This window comes from Delphinus delphis, chromosome 5 (genome assembly GCF_949987515.2).
Source record: "Delphinus delphis chromosome 5, mDelDel1.2, whole genome shotgun sequence".
NCBI classification, from domain to species: Eukaryota; Metazoa; Chordata; class Mammalia; order Artiodactyla; family Delphinidae; genus Delphinus; species Delphinus delphis.
Genome location: NC_082687.1, coordinates 40399265 through 40415228, shown reverse-complemented (window position 1 = coordinate 40415228; position 15964 = coordinate 40399265). Strand labels below are relative to the sequence as shown.

The following is a 15964-nucleotide window of genomic DNA, read 5'->3' as shown; positions in this document are numbered from 1 at the left end:
CTTATAGGAGGGTAAGAACCCATGATGTATGGGGTGGGGAGGAGGTTGAACTTGGACAATTTCTTAGAGGAGATAGTATTCTAGCATTCTTAGTTGAAACTTGAAGTATTTAGTACATTTTAAAGATAATTTCCCATGCATGGGGAATAGCATAAAGCAGTTAGGAAAGAGAGAGTTTGGAAATCCCAGGGAAAATTCTGGGATTTTAAATAGTCCAGTTTGATGAAAGAAATGGGTAAGAGGATAATGAAAGATCTGGCTACAAGGGTAGGCTGGGGATATGTTAAGAAAGTTGGATTTCATTTTGTGGTAAACCCCAGATTTTTGAGCAAAGAAATAATGCATAATTATGTATGCAATTATGGGTGACAGGAATATTCAAACATCATCCACAGTTCTTAATATATAATTAAAATATATTTTTTCACTCATAAATTACAGGGAATCTTTAATAAAACATATGTACAATAAATAATTCACACTTAAAAATGTTCATGTGACAGTTTCATGCCTTTTCAACAGAAGAGGCCACAATACCAGGGAAATCAGAAGGCAGTCTCAATAACTCTTCTACTTCTTCTTGCAAAGCCTCTGCCTTCTCATGCAACAGCAACTACAATAAAAAATCAAGACATGAGGCAAAAACACCGATTTCTAGAGAACTGCTAACATTTTACCACCATCTGTTTGACACCTGAATCCTTACATACCACCAAACTAGACATTAAAACTAATAATGAGATTGAAAAATGGCCACTTAAGAACAAGTGATTACAATTAATGAAGCTAAGACATTTAGTTAAAGCCATTTTAGCTGATCACTGCATTTGGTATACCAAAAATAAGGGAGCTTTAATACTCTCAAAGATTTGTTTTATTGAAGACTCAGCCACTTAAAAATTAACTTTTAATCTATAAAATTTAAGACAATTGTGCAAAAATTTAATTAGTTCTTGAAAATGTTATCCTTTATATATGGATTTTACTATTCCTCAAAGTTTAGTATGCTATCTTTTAAAAGCTTATCAGTGTTTCAAAGAAAAGTTTTATTCAAGCTCCTAAAATTAATATGGCTAATTTCAAAAGAAGCATAATGAGCAAAGAAAGTATTTCTAAACCCAGTGCATAGTGGATGTCAATGAATATTTGCTGAATAACGATTTCTCCCCTTTCTTTAAAAAAGCCAGAAATAAAATATTCGTATTTGTTGCATCTGGGTTTTGAGTATATTGGTGTGAAATATTTGCACTATTTCTCTTATAACATTTTTATGATAAAAAGGTCAGCAAAATCACACAGAGGAAGAAAACCACTCTCTACCAATTTGATATAAAGCATAGCATTATTTAGCACTATATAAAGGAGTCTAAAATGTAATTAGGATGTATATGTATAACTGACACTTTGCTGTACAGCAGAAATGAATACATTGTAAATCAACTATACTCCAATAAAAATTAATTAAAAAAAGGAAATTTCAAATATAAAAAAAAATAAAGCAATGAAGTCAAGGAAAAAAAAATGTAATTAGGTAAGCTTTCCAGTAACTGAGGTAATGGTGACCCTGCAAAATGAATTTGCCAACACATCCTGTAAGCACTCTACAGATCACAAAGGACAATAAGTAAACCATACAAAACTCACATGTCAACATTACTAGAATACAGAGAACACCACCAACATCAAATGACTTGAAGTGTTCTGTTTACCCCTCAGAGGCCAACTAGTAACCTCTGTTACTAATTCTTTTTTTTTTAATTTATTTTATTTTTATTTTTGGCTGTGTTGAGTCTTCATTGCTGACTAATTCTTTATATTAAGCTTTCCTGTTCAAATTACTGTGTGGTTTCTGTTCCTAATGATTAGACCCTGACAGATACAACCAGAAAGTAAGAAAGTACACCAATAATGATGGGGACACGCCAAAAAGACACAGGAGCCAGTCTGCAGGGGCTCTTCCTGGCCAACTCTGAGACCATTTGAGTATCAAAATAAGTATGAACCCATCATTCACTCTGATATAAATAAATGAATTAAAAGATAAATGAGGAAGGAATAGCTTTTCCTCATAGTAAAATGCCAATAAAAAATATAGAGGGAACAATGGAGCTAGAAAATCACCACTTGACAAACATCATAGAAATAACTGAGGCAAAAATCATCAATGAATGCTAAAACAAGTGTGTGAAAGTTTAATGAAGAATAGGATATCTACATAGTCTCAAAGTATCCACTCCAAAAATACTAATAAAAAGGGAAAAATAATAATTTTACAGTGGAAAAGCTTGCCAGATGACACCTCCTTAACCAAATGATCAAAGTCATTATCAGTAATGTGATAAAGTGACATCCTGTGGCTCCTGATCTGATGTACTAAGGACACACAACTTTTTTGTGGCATTCCTGCAAAAACCTGTTTAACCTCAGTATAATCCTAACTGTTTTCCTTACTTCCATCCCCTATTTGCAACCTCTAACCCACTCTTCTACTCAAAATCCTGCAAGGAATATCCATTTTACTCTTTCAAGCTTACTGGAAAAGCAGAAGGGATGGTGGGAAGGAGAGCGTGTACCTCAGTCCATAAGATGGAAGCTATATATTAAGACTGGCTGAGCAATGAGACAGGGGCAGTATGGGTCCTTGGACACACAACTGATTCCTCATATCAGCTGTGAACACTAATAAACCTTTAACATTTAAAGTCACTTATTTTGGCCATCGTTACCGCAGCTCCATTTGTATCCTTAATAACATATAGTGTAACTCTATAGTCCTGCTCTACTACTTACTGACTAGCTGTGTTTCCTTGGGTAAATCAATTTCTTTAAATCTTATTTATTTATTAATAGATTTAATTTATTAATTTATTTATTTATTTTTGGTTGCGCTGGGTCTTCGTTGCTATGCACGGGCTTTCTCTAGTTGCTGAGAGCGGGCGCTACTCTTTGATGTGGTGCGAAGCCTTCTCATTGCGGTGGTTTCTCTTGTTGCCAAGCATGGGCACTAGGTATGCGGGCTTCAGTAGCTGTGGCTTGCGGGCTCAGTAGCTGTGGCTCGTGGGCTCTAGAGTGTAGGCTCAGTAGTTGTGGCGCACAGGCTTAGATGCTCTGCGGCATGCGGGATCTTCCCGGACCAGGGCTCAAACCCGTGTCCCCTGCACTGGCAGGCAGATTCTTAATGACTGCGCCACCAGGGAAGCCCCAATTTTATTTATTTATTTATTCAAATATTTGCTAAATATCTACTATAGGCTGAATACTGTGCTAGGTGCTACAGAAATGGAAATAACTATAACTTCATCCCTATCAACCCAAAGAACTCCTAATCTAATGGAACAAGTTTTAGTGTCTTCATTTGTAAATTGAATGTAACACCAACTCTGCCCACCTCAGAGGATTGTTGTAAAGATCAATCAAAGCAACACAAACAATGTGAGCACTATTCACAAAGTAAGATGGAAATTTACTTTTCAGCCATTTCTGATCTATATATGACAATAGTATAACGATGAAGTTAAAAAAACAAAAACAAAAAACTATGAGATTTCAGACCACAAGGACAGAATTATAGTTGAGATCAAGAAGGAAATAATCCAAACTGTTGTGTAATGGATTTACCCACATGGAGCAGGAGGGTAATGACAAACTGGATTGCATCTAGCGAAGGGTAACCAGTATAGTGAATAGCCTAAAACTAGGTTATTTACTACAGGTGAAAGAAACAGAAAAGAGAAGCCCTTGGAGGCAAGAAGAGCCATTTTCAAGTATGTGAAAAGCTACCAAATGAACAAAGCAACAGTCTAGTTCCACAGGGTAGTACTCTATGATGCCATGGTAGACATTCTAACACAGCCTCATTATATTGGGATGCTCTTTGTAACACTAGGGGTCCAAAAATAGAACTACTTAATTTTTGAGGTTGTAGGCTCCTTGTCAGTGAAGGTGTTGGGGATGCTGAGGAAAGGACTTCTGTGTCAAGAGTAGCGGGAGGCAGAGTTCAGCGAGTTCCAGAGTTCCTCGTACTTCAATGAACTCTTGAAAGCGTCTTTATTTTTTAGGAGATCCTTTTCCTCCTTTTAGCAAACCTTGTATCATAACACGTGTATTATTTTTATCCAAATATTATGAGTATAAACTTTTGCATATATAGTTAAACGTTTTTGCTTTTATATCTAAAGTATAAGGAGATTACACTACAAAATATCATAAAGATTGGGCTTCCCTGATGGCACAGTCGTTAAGAATCCGCCTGCCAATGCAGGCGACGCGGGTTTGAGCCCTGGTCCGTGAAGATCCCACATGCTGTGGGGCAACTAAGCCTGTGCGCCACAACTACTGAGCCTGTGCTCTAGAGCCCGTGAGCCACAACTACTGAAGCCCAGCGCCTAGACCCCGTGCTCCACAGCAAGAGAAGCCACCGCAATGAGAAGCCCGCGCACCGCAAAGAAGAGTAGCTCCCACTCGCCGCAACTAGAGAAAGCCTGCACACAGCAACAAAGACCCAACACAGCCAAAAATTAATTAATTACTTTAAAAAATATATATATATCATAAAAATTAAAAAATAGTTTGCTTACCTTGGCTGATGAAACAATTTGCTTGGCCTGGCGTCTTGATAAATGATCAATTGTTTTTATCAGCACTTCAGGATTTGCATTAGCTAAGTGCATTAGACTTTTATAACCTGCATTGTATAACTGTCTTGCTCGACCCTGAAAAGTATTACAAAAATCATTAGGATCAGAATTTGGGATTAGGAAAAAGTAATTAAGTGTCTTACTGAAGGGAAAAAATTCACTTGCAGAGACAGGAATAAACTAAGATAATAAATACGAAGAGATAACACATCAGAATCCCGAGGAATTTTAAAAGACGCATTTGGGTGGTTCCAATCTGACTGCAAGATAGCTAGTTTTCTGTGTAGCTTAAGTGAGCTGATGTGTGCTGCAATCAGAAATAAGAAACCCATTAGGGCACTTAGGCTAGGGGCATCCCCAATCAAATGTTTTAGTCCAGTACCCCTAAAATGTTCTTACCATCTACTCAGGGGACCTGAGGTAGGGGTGTGTGTCTGCATTCCCAAACAGAACTCCTCTGATTTAAGAACTGAATAACAGAGGATAAACTGAAATCAAGGGTTGGTGAAAAATAGAAAGCTAAGAAACCAGCTGAGGATACTTTCTCCTCACTCCCTTAGAAAACGTAAATGACCCTCACTGCCACCAAGTCACCACCACCTTCAACAAGCACTGTTTAAACTGACAGAAGGTGATTCTTCACTGGAGTAGAGGAAGGAAGGGATGTTAAGAATGACACATATACTTGGGAAGAGTCACCCCATCCCTACTGTTATTTTTTCCCATGAATGTGATTTTTCATCAGAACTTTTTCCAGATTAACAGGGATTTCTGGGAGACCATGGCAGCAATTAATTAAAAAAAAAAAGATTCCCATGATAAATGAACAATAAGGCTATTGTCACTTACCCTGTGACATGACAGTAAAACCTGATTTTTCTGTTAGTTGAAATCATCTCAGGTGGGAAACTGGGAGGCTACTAACCTCTAAAACTCCAGTCACTTCCATGAGAGGGATTAGCTCTGCCTTTACACAGTAAGTCAACTTCTTGGTAAGTTCTACCAAAAGGGCTCTATAAACCCAGAACTCCTCAAGTTCCTGCAGAACACAAAGAAATATGCAGAATTTAAATCTGGTAAGTTATTTCAAAATCTAGTTTGCATGGTAGAGGGCTCAGAGAGGACGCTCCCTTCTGTAAATTCTGGAAGTTGGGTTAAGCCAGAGATGAACAATGACTCCAAGCAAAATTGTTACAAGGAAACATGGCAGAGACTGAGGAATTTGATGGAATGGTTTTAGGATGAGGAAAAAGATAGAAAATTGAAAAATAAACAACTATACCCCAATTAAAAAAGAAAAAGAAGTCAATAAGAAGAGTTCTATTCATTTTTATCAAAACATCAGCAAGTGATTGCATAGTTTTTCTTTCCCAAATGATTGAAAACAATTCCTACCTCTGGAAATTTATCCTGAAGACAAAATACTGAATATGGAAGGATTCAAATACAAGATGATGCTCAGTGCAGCAATATTTAAAATAGTATTAGAAACCATGAGTTGGTAATTCTTAAAGCTGGGTGGGTAAATGGGTATTCATTACATTACCTTGTCTTTTTAAATATAGGGTTGAAATTTTCTGTAATAGTAGTTTGGTTTTTTCTTTTTTTTTTTTTTTTAAGTTTCCTTTCTAACCTTTGGGTATCACTGTGAGCATTTGTGATGCATGGAACAACATTAGCTAGCTACTTTGTGACCTACTACTTTCCTACTAGTAGGAAAGTAGTCAATGCACTAGTATGGCAGCAAAAAAAGAGGAAAAGAAAACCTTGAATAGAACTACTGAATCAATCAATCCTAAACCGCCTTAGCTCTGGCTTTCCTGCTACATAAGATATTCATTTTTCCTTATTGTTTAAATTTCTATGGAATTTTTCTGTTACTTGCAGTTAAAAGTATCTTAACTAATATGATCGGTGTACTATTTTATTCCACTTACATAACTTTTTTTGTTTTTATTTATTTATTTAATTTATTTATTTTTGGCTATGTTGGGTCTTTGTTGCTACACGTGAGTTTTCTCTAGTTGCAGCGAGCAGGGGCTACTCTTCACTACAGTGCATGGGCTTCTCAGTGTGGTGGCTTCTACTGTTGCAGAGCACAGGCTCTAGGCGCACGGGCTTCAGTATTTGCAGCACGCAGGCTCAGGAGTTGTGGCTTGTGGGCTCTAGAGCACAGGCTCAGTAGTTGTGGTACACAGGCTTAGTTGCTCCATGGCATGTGGGATCTTCCCAGACCAGGGATTGAACCCATGTCCCCTGCATTGGCAGGCAGATTCTCAACCACTGAGCCACCAGGGAAGTCCTACATAACTTTTTATAAAGAAAAAAATGCTTTAAAATATTGAAAATACATTCATGAGAGTTGTCGGGTAGACTGACCCTAGGATCAACCATCAAATTATAGTTGCTTTTGAAGTTCAACCTATAGATTCTTTCACTTGAACAATTCTGTAAGGCTCACATCCTTATAGTTCTAAGTAAAACAAAGGGATAGAATTATCATGGAACACCTTTTTAAATATGAAGAACAAACACAGTAAACTTAAGAAAATACATTTTAAAGGCCAGCTTCTCCTTATTATCCATAATGTTTGTGTACTGATTAGCTACCATGTAATTAGGGAATATACGCTAAAATTTAAAAATCAGCATAAATAAAAGGTATTTAAAAGGTAAATTTGCTAAAATAATTATCATTCAATCCAAAGCCAAGTAGTTTTGGATTATTTACTCCATTAGCATATATGATAGAACTAATTGCCCTATACACACACAGAATATGGAGGCTTAAGATAGGGCAAATGAAGTAGATTTTAAGTTTAAAAGTAGAATTCATTGTGGAAAAAATTAAAAAAAAATAAGTACAGAAAAAAAAAGTACAGAAACAAATATTACTATGCCACCCCAAAACAATAAATTTCAATGCAACAAAAATGGCTTATCTTATAAACTCATCAAAAACTGGGTAGAAAACTCTGGTAAGCTTTGTTGTGTTATTTAAGGAAATTCTGAAAGCTTCTTTTAGTAAAGTCTTAAATAAATCGATCTCAAATGCATATGGCCAAAATTAAGTTTTCTTCTTTATTTTATAAAACACACATTTGATGTAGAAACTGACGTAGCTGCTTGACACTGGAAGCAAAAATGGGAAATTACTGTGGTAATCAAAAGAACATGGTACTGAGTAGTCAGGTATCTGCTGGATATTGGTAACATACCAATCAAACACTTTACATAGTTACCACTCAGGAGAAAGACACTCACACAGAATCTACATCAATGGAGAAAAGTTATTTTAAGAGTTGATTCCAGGGACTTCCCTGGTGGTCCAGTGGTTGGGAATCCACCTTTCAATGCAGGCAACGCGGGTTTGATCCCTGATTGAAGAACTAAGATCTCACATGCCACAGGGCAACTAAGCCCTCATGCCGCAACTACTGAGCCCTCATGCCACAACTAGAGAGAAGCCTGTGTGCCACAACAAAGAGCCCACATACTGAAATGAAAGATCCTTCATGGTGCAACTAAGACCCAATGCAACCAAAAATAAAGAAAGAAAGAAAAGAAAAAACAACAACAACAAAAAGAAAGAGTAGAAAAAAAAAGAGTTGATTCCAAATACTTGAAACTATTAATGATAGCTCTAAAAGTAGGGATAACTAAGGACTTCCTACTTGTTCATTATGTTTTAGTTGATTCTGTCATTCTGTAATACCTTTATTACATGCATGTATATAGTATTTTTGTAAGTGGATAAAAACAAAGATATATTTTAAACAAATTTTGAGTGCTTTGTAATAACAGAAGAAACAAGAGAACATATTGACTAACTGGCTTTTGAGTTCAGTAACGGTTAAAACAGAAGATGCACACAGCATATATCATCTATTTAATGGAATTACCTCACAGAAGTGTAACACACAAGAGGAGAATGCGGCAGCTCCAGAGAGAAGGTTTTGTATATATCCTCGAGGCATATTGAATTTTTCAGACACACTCCAAATGTTGGTCTCTTTGAGCAAGGTATAAAGAACGAAAGACAGGTATAGTCTGTTGACAATATTCTTGTCCACCTTCTAGAAAGACACAAATAAGTTTATGTACTGGACCTGCTAAAAAATGTACATTACATTCAAAATGGACAAAAGGTAAAGAGCATGAAGTTGTACCACAGGAGAGCAAGGATAGAATGGTTGCACAGAAATAAATCTAAGTTCTAACAAACGTACTTTAGATGAGTTCAAATTACCGTTTTTCTGAGTGTAAAAAAAGAGATATGCCAAATTGTTCCCAATTTAAAGTTCCTTCTATAGGGAGTGTAGTGAGTTGAATTGTTCCCCAAAAAAGATATGCTCAAGTCTTAACCCCTGGTACCTTTGAATGTGACCTTGTTTGGAAATAGGATCTCTGCAGATGTAATTAGTTAAGGATCTTGAGATGAAATCATCCTGGATATACAGGGGGCCCTTAAGGGCCCATTATTCAATGACTGTCATCCCTTACAAGAGAGACGACACAGAATGACACAGAGTAGGCAATGTGAAAATGGAGGCAGACTTTGGAGGGATACATCTACAAGGATTGCCTGCAACCACCAAAAGCTAGGAGAGAGGCAAGATGGTTTCTTCCTCAGAGCCTCCAGAAGGAACAGCCCTGCCAGCATCTTGATTTCAGATCTCTGGCCTCCTGAACTGTGCCAGAATACATTTCTGTTGTTTTAAGACACCTGGTTTGTGCTAATTTGTTATGGTAGCCTTAGGAAAGAATACAGGAAGGAAAGGAATTGGGGAAACCTTTACATTTACTGTAGTATTTATAGGTGGTATATATATGTGTGACTGTGATTATAAATTAGACAAACGCATTTGTTTAGATAAATATGTTAATAAGTCTAAAAAGTAAACACTAGATTCTATGATTTCCACATGGTCATGGTAAATAATTAATGTTTCCAAAGTTAAAACACTGAAAGAAAAATGCTTCCTGTAGTTGACTATTTCTATTCTGTTATGTGCTTTTGCCTGTGCTGCCTAGTGATTATTTTTTGGGTAAAGCATTTCATAGCTAATATTAAGCTAACTCAGAAACTGAGTAACTCATGCTTAAAATCAGAGGAAAAAAAAGATGAATTTTAAAGAGAAAAAGTAGGTTTAAAATATAAAATTATATCCTTTACTACAGTAAAAGAATGTTTAAGATGAGAACTTAGGGTGGCACATTGAAGGATATAAGAATTACAGATTCTGCATGTTGTACTGGATCACCCTTTTAAAAAGCATTAAGCTGAAAAGCATGATAGCTGAAAAACAAGTAGGAAAAGTTTACCTTTTAATTTCCCAATTTTAGTGCATCTTCATTATTAACTATAAATTGAGTCAATGTAGATTTTGCTTAGAATGTATTTTCTAAGCCAAGAAAAACGATGTGATTATATTACATGGCAAGATAAGCCACATCATGCCAATTTCAAGATTTTTACAAAAAATGTTTAAAGGTCTTTTTCAATGTGAAGACATCAATTAGATTCTAAGTAAACATCATGTTCTGCAGAAGTTTTTTAAAAAGATACTTCTAAAGCACTGAACTAGTAACTAACCCATTTGTAATTAAGACAAATCCATGCCCATACTATTTTAAATATTTAATTATCAATTGAACAAACATTTATTGACTATATTTCATAAAGTGTAACAAAAATAAATTTTGATTCAAGTTTTAAAAGATACATTATTCTAATAAGGTTTTATAAATGTTTATTATTTGGTAATGAGTTGCAAACTAATATGATTTTGTTTTTATTTTATATTTTAGAGTTTGATACAAAAGGCTTGTTTTAAGAAATATCTTTAGTCAACATTTTGAAGGCCTAAACAACATAGCCATTTCTGAGGTAAAAGACCCAATTTAAATATTGACAACATGAATACTGAAGTGATATATATTTATAATTTTATGATACATCAATACAGGGGACAGCTGCACAATTCAATTCAAATATAAGTAAACACCACCTTCCATTTTTCAAAATGAAATCAGTAAAATCTATATAAATTTTAAAGATACAGGGGAAATGGTAGGTAAGATAATTACGTTTCAAGGAAGATTAGATTACCAAAGAAAATGAAAAATGAAAAAAAGTGTATTATGAGGTGGAAGATTATATGAACTTAAGGATTCTGAATGCATGTTTGCCACAGAATTATTTCCACTTCTCTCAAGGTTAGTGTGTACATTCAACACTTGCTTCATGTTTGTTGACTAAACTTTAAAACACAAAAATATAAGATATCACACAAGAGTATTGGCTTTTCCACTTCAACCTTCTAAAATGCTTTATGTACTTCAAGTACATTGGGAGTTCTTTGGGACAACAGCAACAACAAAAACAAAAATCCCAAACTCGTCCTATCTTAGAATCCCTGATACCAAGTAGAATGCTTAATAAAAGGTTTCTAGAAGATTTTTTTCTCCCTTTAACTGCACTTATTTCAGGATTCCATAATACTGTGAAAACATTTTACAAATATTTTACAATTTATATAATTTAAGCCATAATAAGTAGCCTAAGAAAAATAGATAAAATAAGGTTTACCTTTTCCTATGATACTTACATGTGCATGACTATTTTAGAAATACAAAGGTACACAAAAAAAGGGCCATCACACCACCCAGAAATAAATACTGTTTAAAAAAAATACCTAAATTTCTGGTCCTCAGATGTTTTAAATAGTAAAATGGGAATTATATTAAAGAGAAAAAAAGTGAACCAAAAGGATCAAGTCAACAAAGGAGATGATACAACAGCATTAATTTTGTTTTATGAACTTAAGTTATTTAGGAAGGAAAAAAAGACTATGGTACCTTCCTGATAGCTTGACCTGATGCTTTCTTCCCAATAAAGTTCTCAGAGACTCCAAGCAGAACAGCCACATTTTGTTCTGCTGGGCTGAGCTGGCTGAACTACAGAGAAAAAGAGCATAAATATATTGAAAAATTAAATTGTAACTTTAAAAAGTCTGCCATTAATCAAATCCAGTATTTAGTCATATCACACTTTCATTATTATAAAAGATATGAAAAAACCCACATATTTTGTTTACAAATATTGCAAGCTTAAAAGATACAGTATTAAAATATTTGGGTTGGCCAAAAAGTTCGTTCGGGTTTTCCCGTAAGCTGTTACAGAAAAACCCGAACGAACTTTTGGGCCAACCCAATATAACAAACTTTAGTAGAATGACTTAAAGACATGGCCACAAATACTGTGACCATGGACTATGATTTCCATGGACTATGGGCTCATGTTTAATATGGGAGATGTCTGTGGGAAGAGAGAAGAGGGAAAGCTTTTGAAAGTAACTGCATTGTATAATACCACTTAGAAAAACTTAGAGTAACAATTTTAAAAAACGACATTAAAAAGACAGTTAATTTCCTGCAATTAAAAGCTGCATATTGCTTCTGCCTAATATGTGTTCATGCATCTAGCCTGTTCACAGTAAAATCATAATAGACTGTACTCTACCACTTGGTTTTGTAACAAGTATGGCCAGTTCCACCTTGCTACTGTTGATAAAGATGATATTCCTTCTCAGGTATTAACATCACCGGGTTTGGTGTGACATGATGTGACATCACGTGTGACTGTAATAGAGCTTTCATGTAATTAAACTATCAATCATCAGGGATGGCTTTCATGGTTTTCTTTATATTCCAGGCATTATAAAATGTAGTGGTCACCAAATCATACGAGTAAACTACCTTTGGGGAAATGGGACCAGGGATGACCTTTTTTTCTTTTCTGCACCTTTCTTTATTTTTTTGATAATGAACATGTTTATATTTAACAGAAAATATTTAAGTGAAACAAACAAAAAATGTTATTGCCATATTACTACTTTAAAAACTCAAAAACAAAGGGCCCAATTTCAAATATATTTTAATAAAGAAAAAATGTGAATAATCACTTGACAAAAATCAAATCCTGATCCATTATTGTAGCCTGTATTGCAGAATCTTATTGTCTCACCTGCCTGAAGTATATCATCCAATCAGGGTGACACTGAGAAGCCATATCATAGGGAGTTGTTAGGTAAATTAGATGAAGGAGGCTTTCAAGCACAAGTCCTTCAAGACCTTTCTTCAAGTCTCTGTAGAGACTGTCACAATAAGCCAAATCTATAGCGCCTAAAAGAAAGACACAAATAGTTCATCTTTCATAATCACCAAAGGGGGAAGAGGTGACTTTAAAGTAAGTCTAGTTTAGGAGTTAACTACAAAAGTCTTTAAAATCTCTTACTATGTAACTTAACACAACTATTTTGGAGGTCATTTTGATAGTATCCATCAGCATTTAATAAGTACATACCTTCTGACCCAACCCCTCTAATCTTGGGAATCTAACCCAGAGAAACATTTCCACACAATTCCAAAAATACATGAGCAGAGATGCCCAAGCAGCCTTGTTTATAATGGAGAAAAATCAGGAACACAGTAAATGTCCATCAATAGGGGAGTGGTGAAATAAATTATGGTATCCATACTATGGATGACTATTGTAGTAAAAGAAAAATGAGGTAGATTTAAAGGGATTAACATGTGAAGATGCTCATGATATTTTATAAGTGAGAAAAGCAAGCTCTGTGTGTGTGTGTGTGTGTGTATATATACATATATATGTATATGTATATATATATACACATATACACGTATACATAAAAATGTTTGGAAGGATATATGTATCAAATTGTTATGAAATTTACAGATAATGTCTGCAAAAATATATACCAAATTGTTATTCTTGGTAAGATATTATGATTTTATGACTGCTGAGGGAGGGGAGCATGAAGGAGGGATGACCACCCTTTTCTCCATATACCTCTACAGTACTCTAAATTACTTGTTTCAAAACACTTTTCAACTTTTTAAAGTTGAAGTAGTCCAACAGTTTGTAAGATAAGATTAATATTATTAATATGAAATTACAAATCCAACTTAACATTACATAATAATTTCTATTTTTTCCAATGCATTTTCTCAGATTAGTAATGAGATTTAGGTAAACTCTTACCCTTAAAAGAAGCTCGTCCCAACTTTGTAATGTGAAAACTATATTGGAACTCTTCTTCCGACCCATGAATAGTGTCTTTTTGTAGAAGTCCTTTTTCTGTCAAAATAGTATCGTTTTGTAGGAGTCCTTTTTCTGTCAAGTATCTAAGTGATTCGACAGTTATTTCCCAGAGACTTCTTTCTTTCAACAAAATCTTCTGCTGAACACCAAAAAATGTACCACTCATAAAGTGATATATGTCACCGAGATTTGTTGCAATCTGAAACAATTCAGGACATCATTAGAGCATCTTCCCTAATTCAAGGTAACATTTTGAATGAATAATTAATCAAGATGATGACTCATTTCCATACCGCAAAGCTATTTAAATAAAAAACTATTATAAAATCTACATAGTTGCATAAAGGTAATTTTATAACAACATTTTAAAATCAAAAGAAGAAAACAATTTAAGGGAAAAGATAGTTATCATATTCCTACTTTTTTTTTTTTTTTTTTTTAATTTGCGGTACGTGGGCCTCTCACTGCTGTGGCCTCTCCCGTTGCGGAGCACAGGCTCTGGACGCGCAGGCGCAGCGGCCATGGCTCACGGGCCCAGCCGCTCCGCGGCATGTGGGATCTTCCCGGACCGGGGCACAAACCCGTGTCCCCTGCATCGGCAGGTGGACTCTCAACCACTGCGCCACCAGGGAAGCCCCATATTCATACTTTTAATGAAAACATCTACACATTTCTCATTCAAAAACCCCTTAGGTTTTTGAATAATTTTTCACAATACCTCCAAAGCTGTGCTCTCTGTTTACTCCTCAATTATCACTAATTCCCACTTAGCCTCCTTCAGAAATCCTTCCTCCACCCCTTTCCAGCCACATGTGAAAACATTCTTTAGCTTTAAAAATTGTATTAAAAAAACAAACAAACATGGAAAACACAACTGAAAGCCTCCACTAAAACAGGATCAGGCAATACTTTCCCTGACATATTACCTAAAAATAGACAGCAGTTTTTTACTGCTTTTTGTCTCTCTCATTCCCATCTCCTTTTCCTGTTCTTTTGCTGCCTTTTTTTCTCCCCACTTACTCAGTATTTAAAACTTATAATGGCAATCATAAGTAATACTTAACTCACCACTTGGTATTCAGATGTAGAGCTGTCTCTGAATTAGAATAATTTATATTAGCCAATTTCAATGAAATCAACAAGTTATACTAAAATATAGTCAATCAATAAGCATATTTTTCTCTCTCACAACTCTGACGATATTTCAACTGGAAAACTTAACTAGTAATTTCATATTAAACCATTATAAGCGATAACAGAAAATAAAATGGAGCACAGACATTTCCTATTGTTTCTCCTTTTAATAAAAATCATTCTTAATATAGTATTCATTCAGGCCAAATTGTACTTTTAAGATACTCAGTTTGTAGATTATCAGCATACTTAGTTTCTATATTGTTTTTTGGTTGGCCGATTACAGTTAACCGTGGGAGTAAACAAACAAACAAAATCCTTTACTTGATCCTTCTGGCGACCAACAGGTTACCTTTCTAGCCCTCTGAAAACTTACAGACATAGTGGTTTAAACCCACTGGTAGAGACTCTGCTTCTGGCTTCTCAAAGCTGGGTTCTTCACTGTTGCCCCAACCTGCAAGTTCAGCCATGACCAACTCCAAAGTCAACCCATTCATTAATTCAAGTGTTTACCAAGTGCCAACCACATGCCAGGCACTGTGCTAGTCACTGGGATTCAGTGATAAATGACAATACATGTGGATCCTGCTGTCACAGGGCTTACATTCCACTGGGGTAAAGTTATTAGCCAAATAATGGCACTAACAAGAATACGACTACAAACTGATAGGTGCTATTAAAGGAAAGAATGTGTTTCTACAAAGCATACAATAGACTGACTGGACTCAGTGGCAAAGAAAGGCTTCCCTGAGGAAGTGGTGGTGAAGTGAAAGTCTGACCGTTAAGTGGGAGTGGGTGAGGGTGAGACTGGAGACGGGGAGGTAAGAAGGGCGAGTCCCAGGCTTACAGAACACTGCAGTAGGAGCAAGTATAGAATGTTTGAGAAATGTAATAGAAGGCCAGTATGTCTGGAGTACAGAGTATACGAAGGCTGGTGAGAGATGAGGATGAAAAGACAGGCAGAGGCCAAATCTACCACAGTAGACCATGATAAGGAATTTGGGCTCAATCCTAACAGCAACGGGAAACAACCAGTGACAAATTTTAAGCAGAAGGGGGTGAT

At 35.5% G+C, this 15964-nt stretch overlaps 1 protein-coding gene across 5 annotated transcripts in view; it reads right to left on the bottom strand.

The window, feature by feature from the left end:
• Positions 1–401: 401 nt before the first annotated feature.
• HELQ (helicase, POLQ like) overlaps positions 402–15964 on the bottom strand; it is a 40443-nt gene continuing 24880 nt past the window's right edge. For 3 of the 5 annotated variants that reach the window (XM_060012238.1, XM_060012241.2, XM_060012242.1), the window contains 7 exons: positions 13708–13966; positions 12667–12824; positions 11499–11597; positions 8540–8713; positions 5563–5676; positions 4578–4712; positions 402–613 (listed from right to left, as the gene is read on the bottom strand). In XM_060012238.1, coding sequence (XP_059868221.1) covers positions 506–613; positions 4578–4712; positions 5563–5676; positions 8540–8713; positions 11499–11597; positions 12667–12824; positions 13708–13966 — 1047 coding nt within the window. In that variant the 3' untranslated portion in view covers positions 402–505. The remainder of the gene's footprint in view (positions 614–4577; positions 4713–5562; positions 5677–8539; positions 8714–11498; positions 11598–12666; positions 12825–13707; positions 13967–15964) is intronic. The other 2 variants (XM_060012239.1, XM_060012240.1) reach the window with 2 other exon arrangements.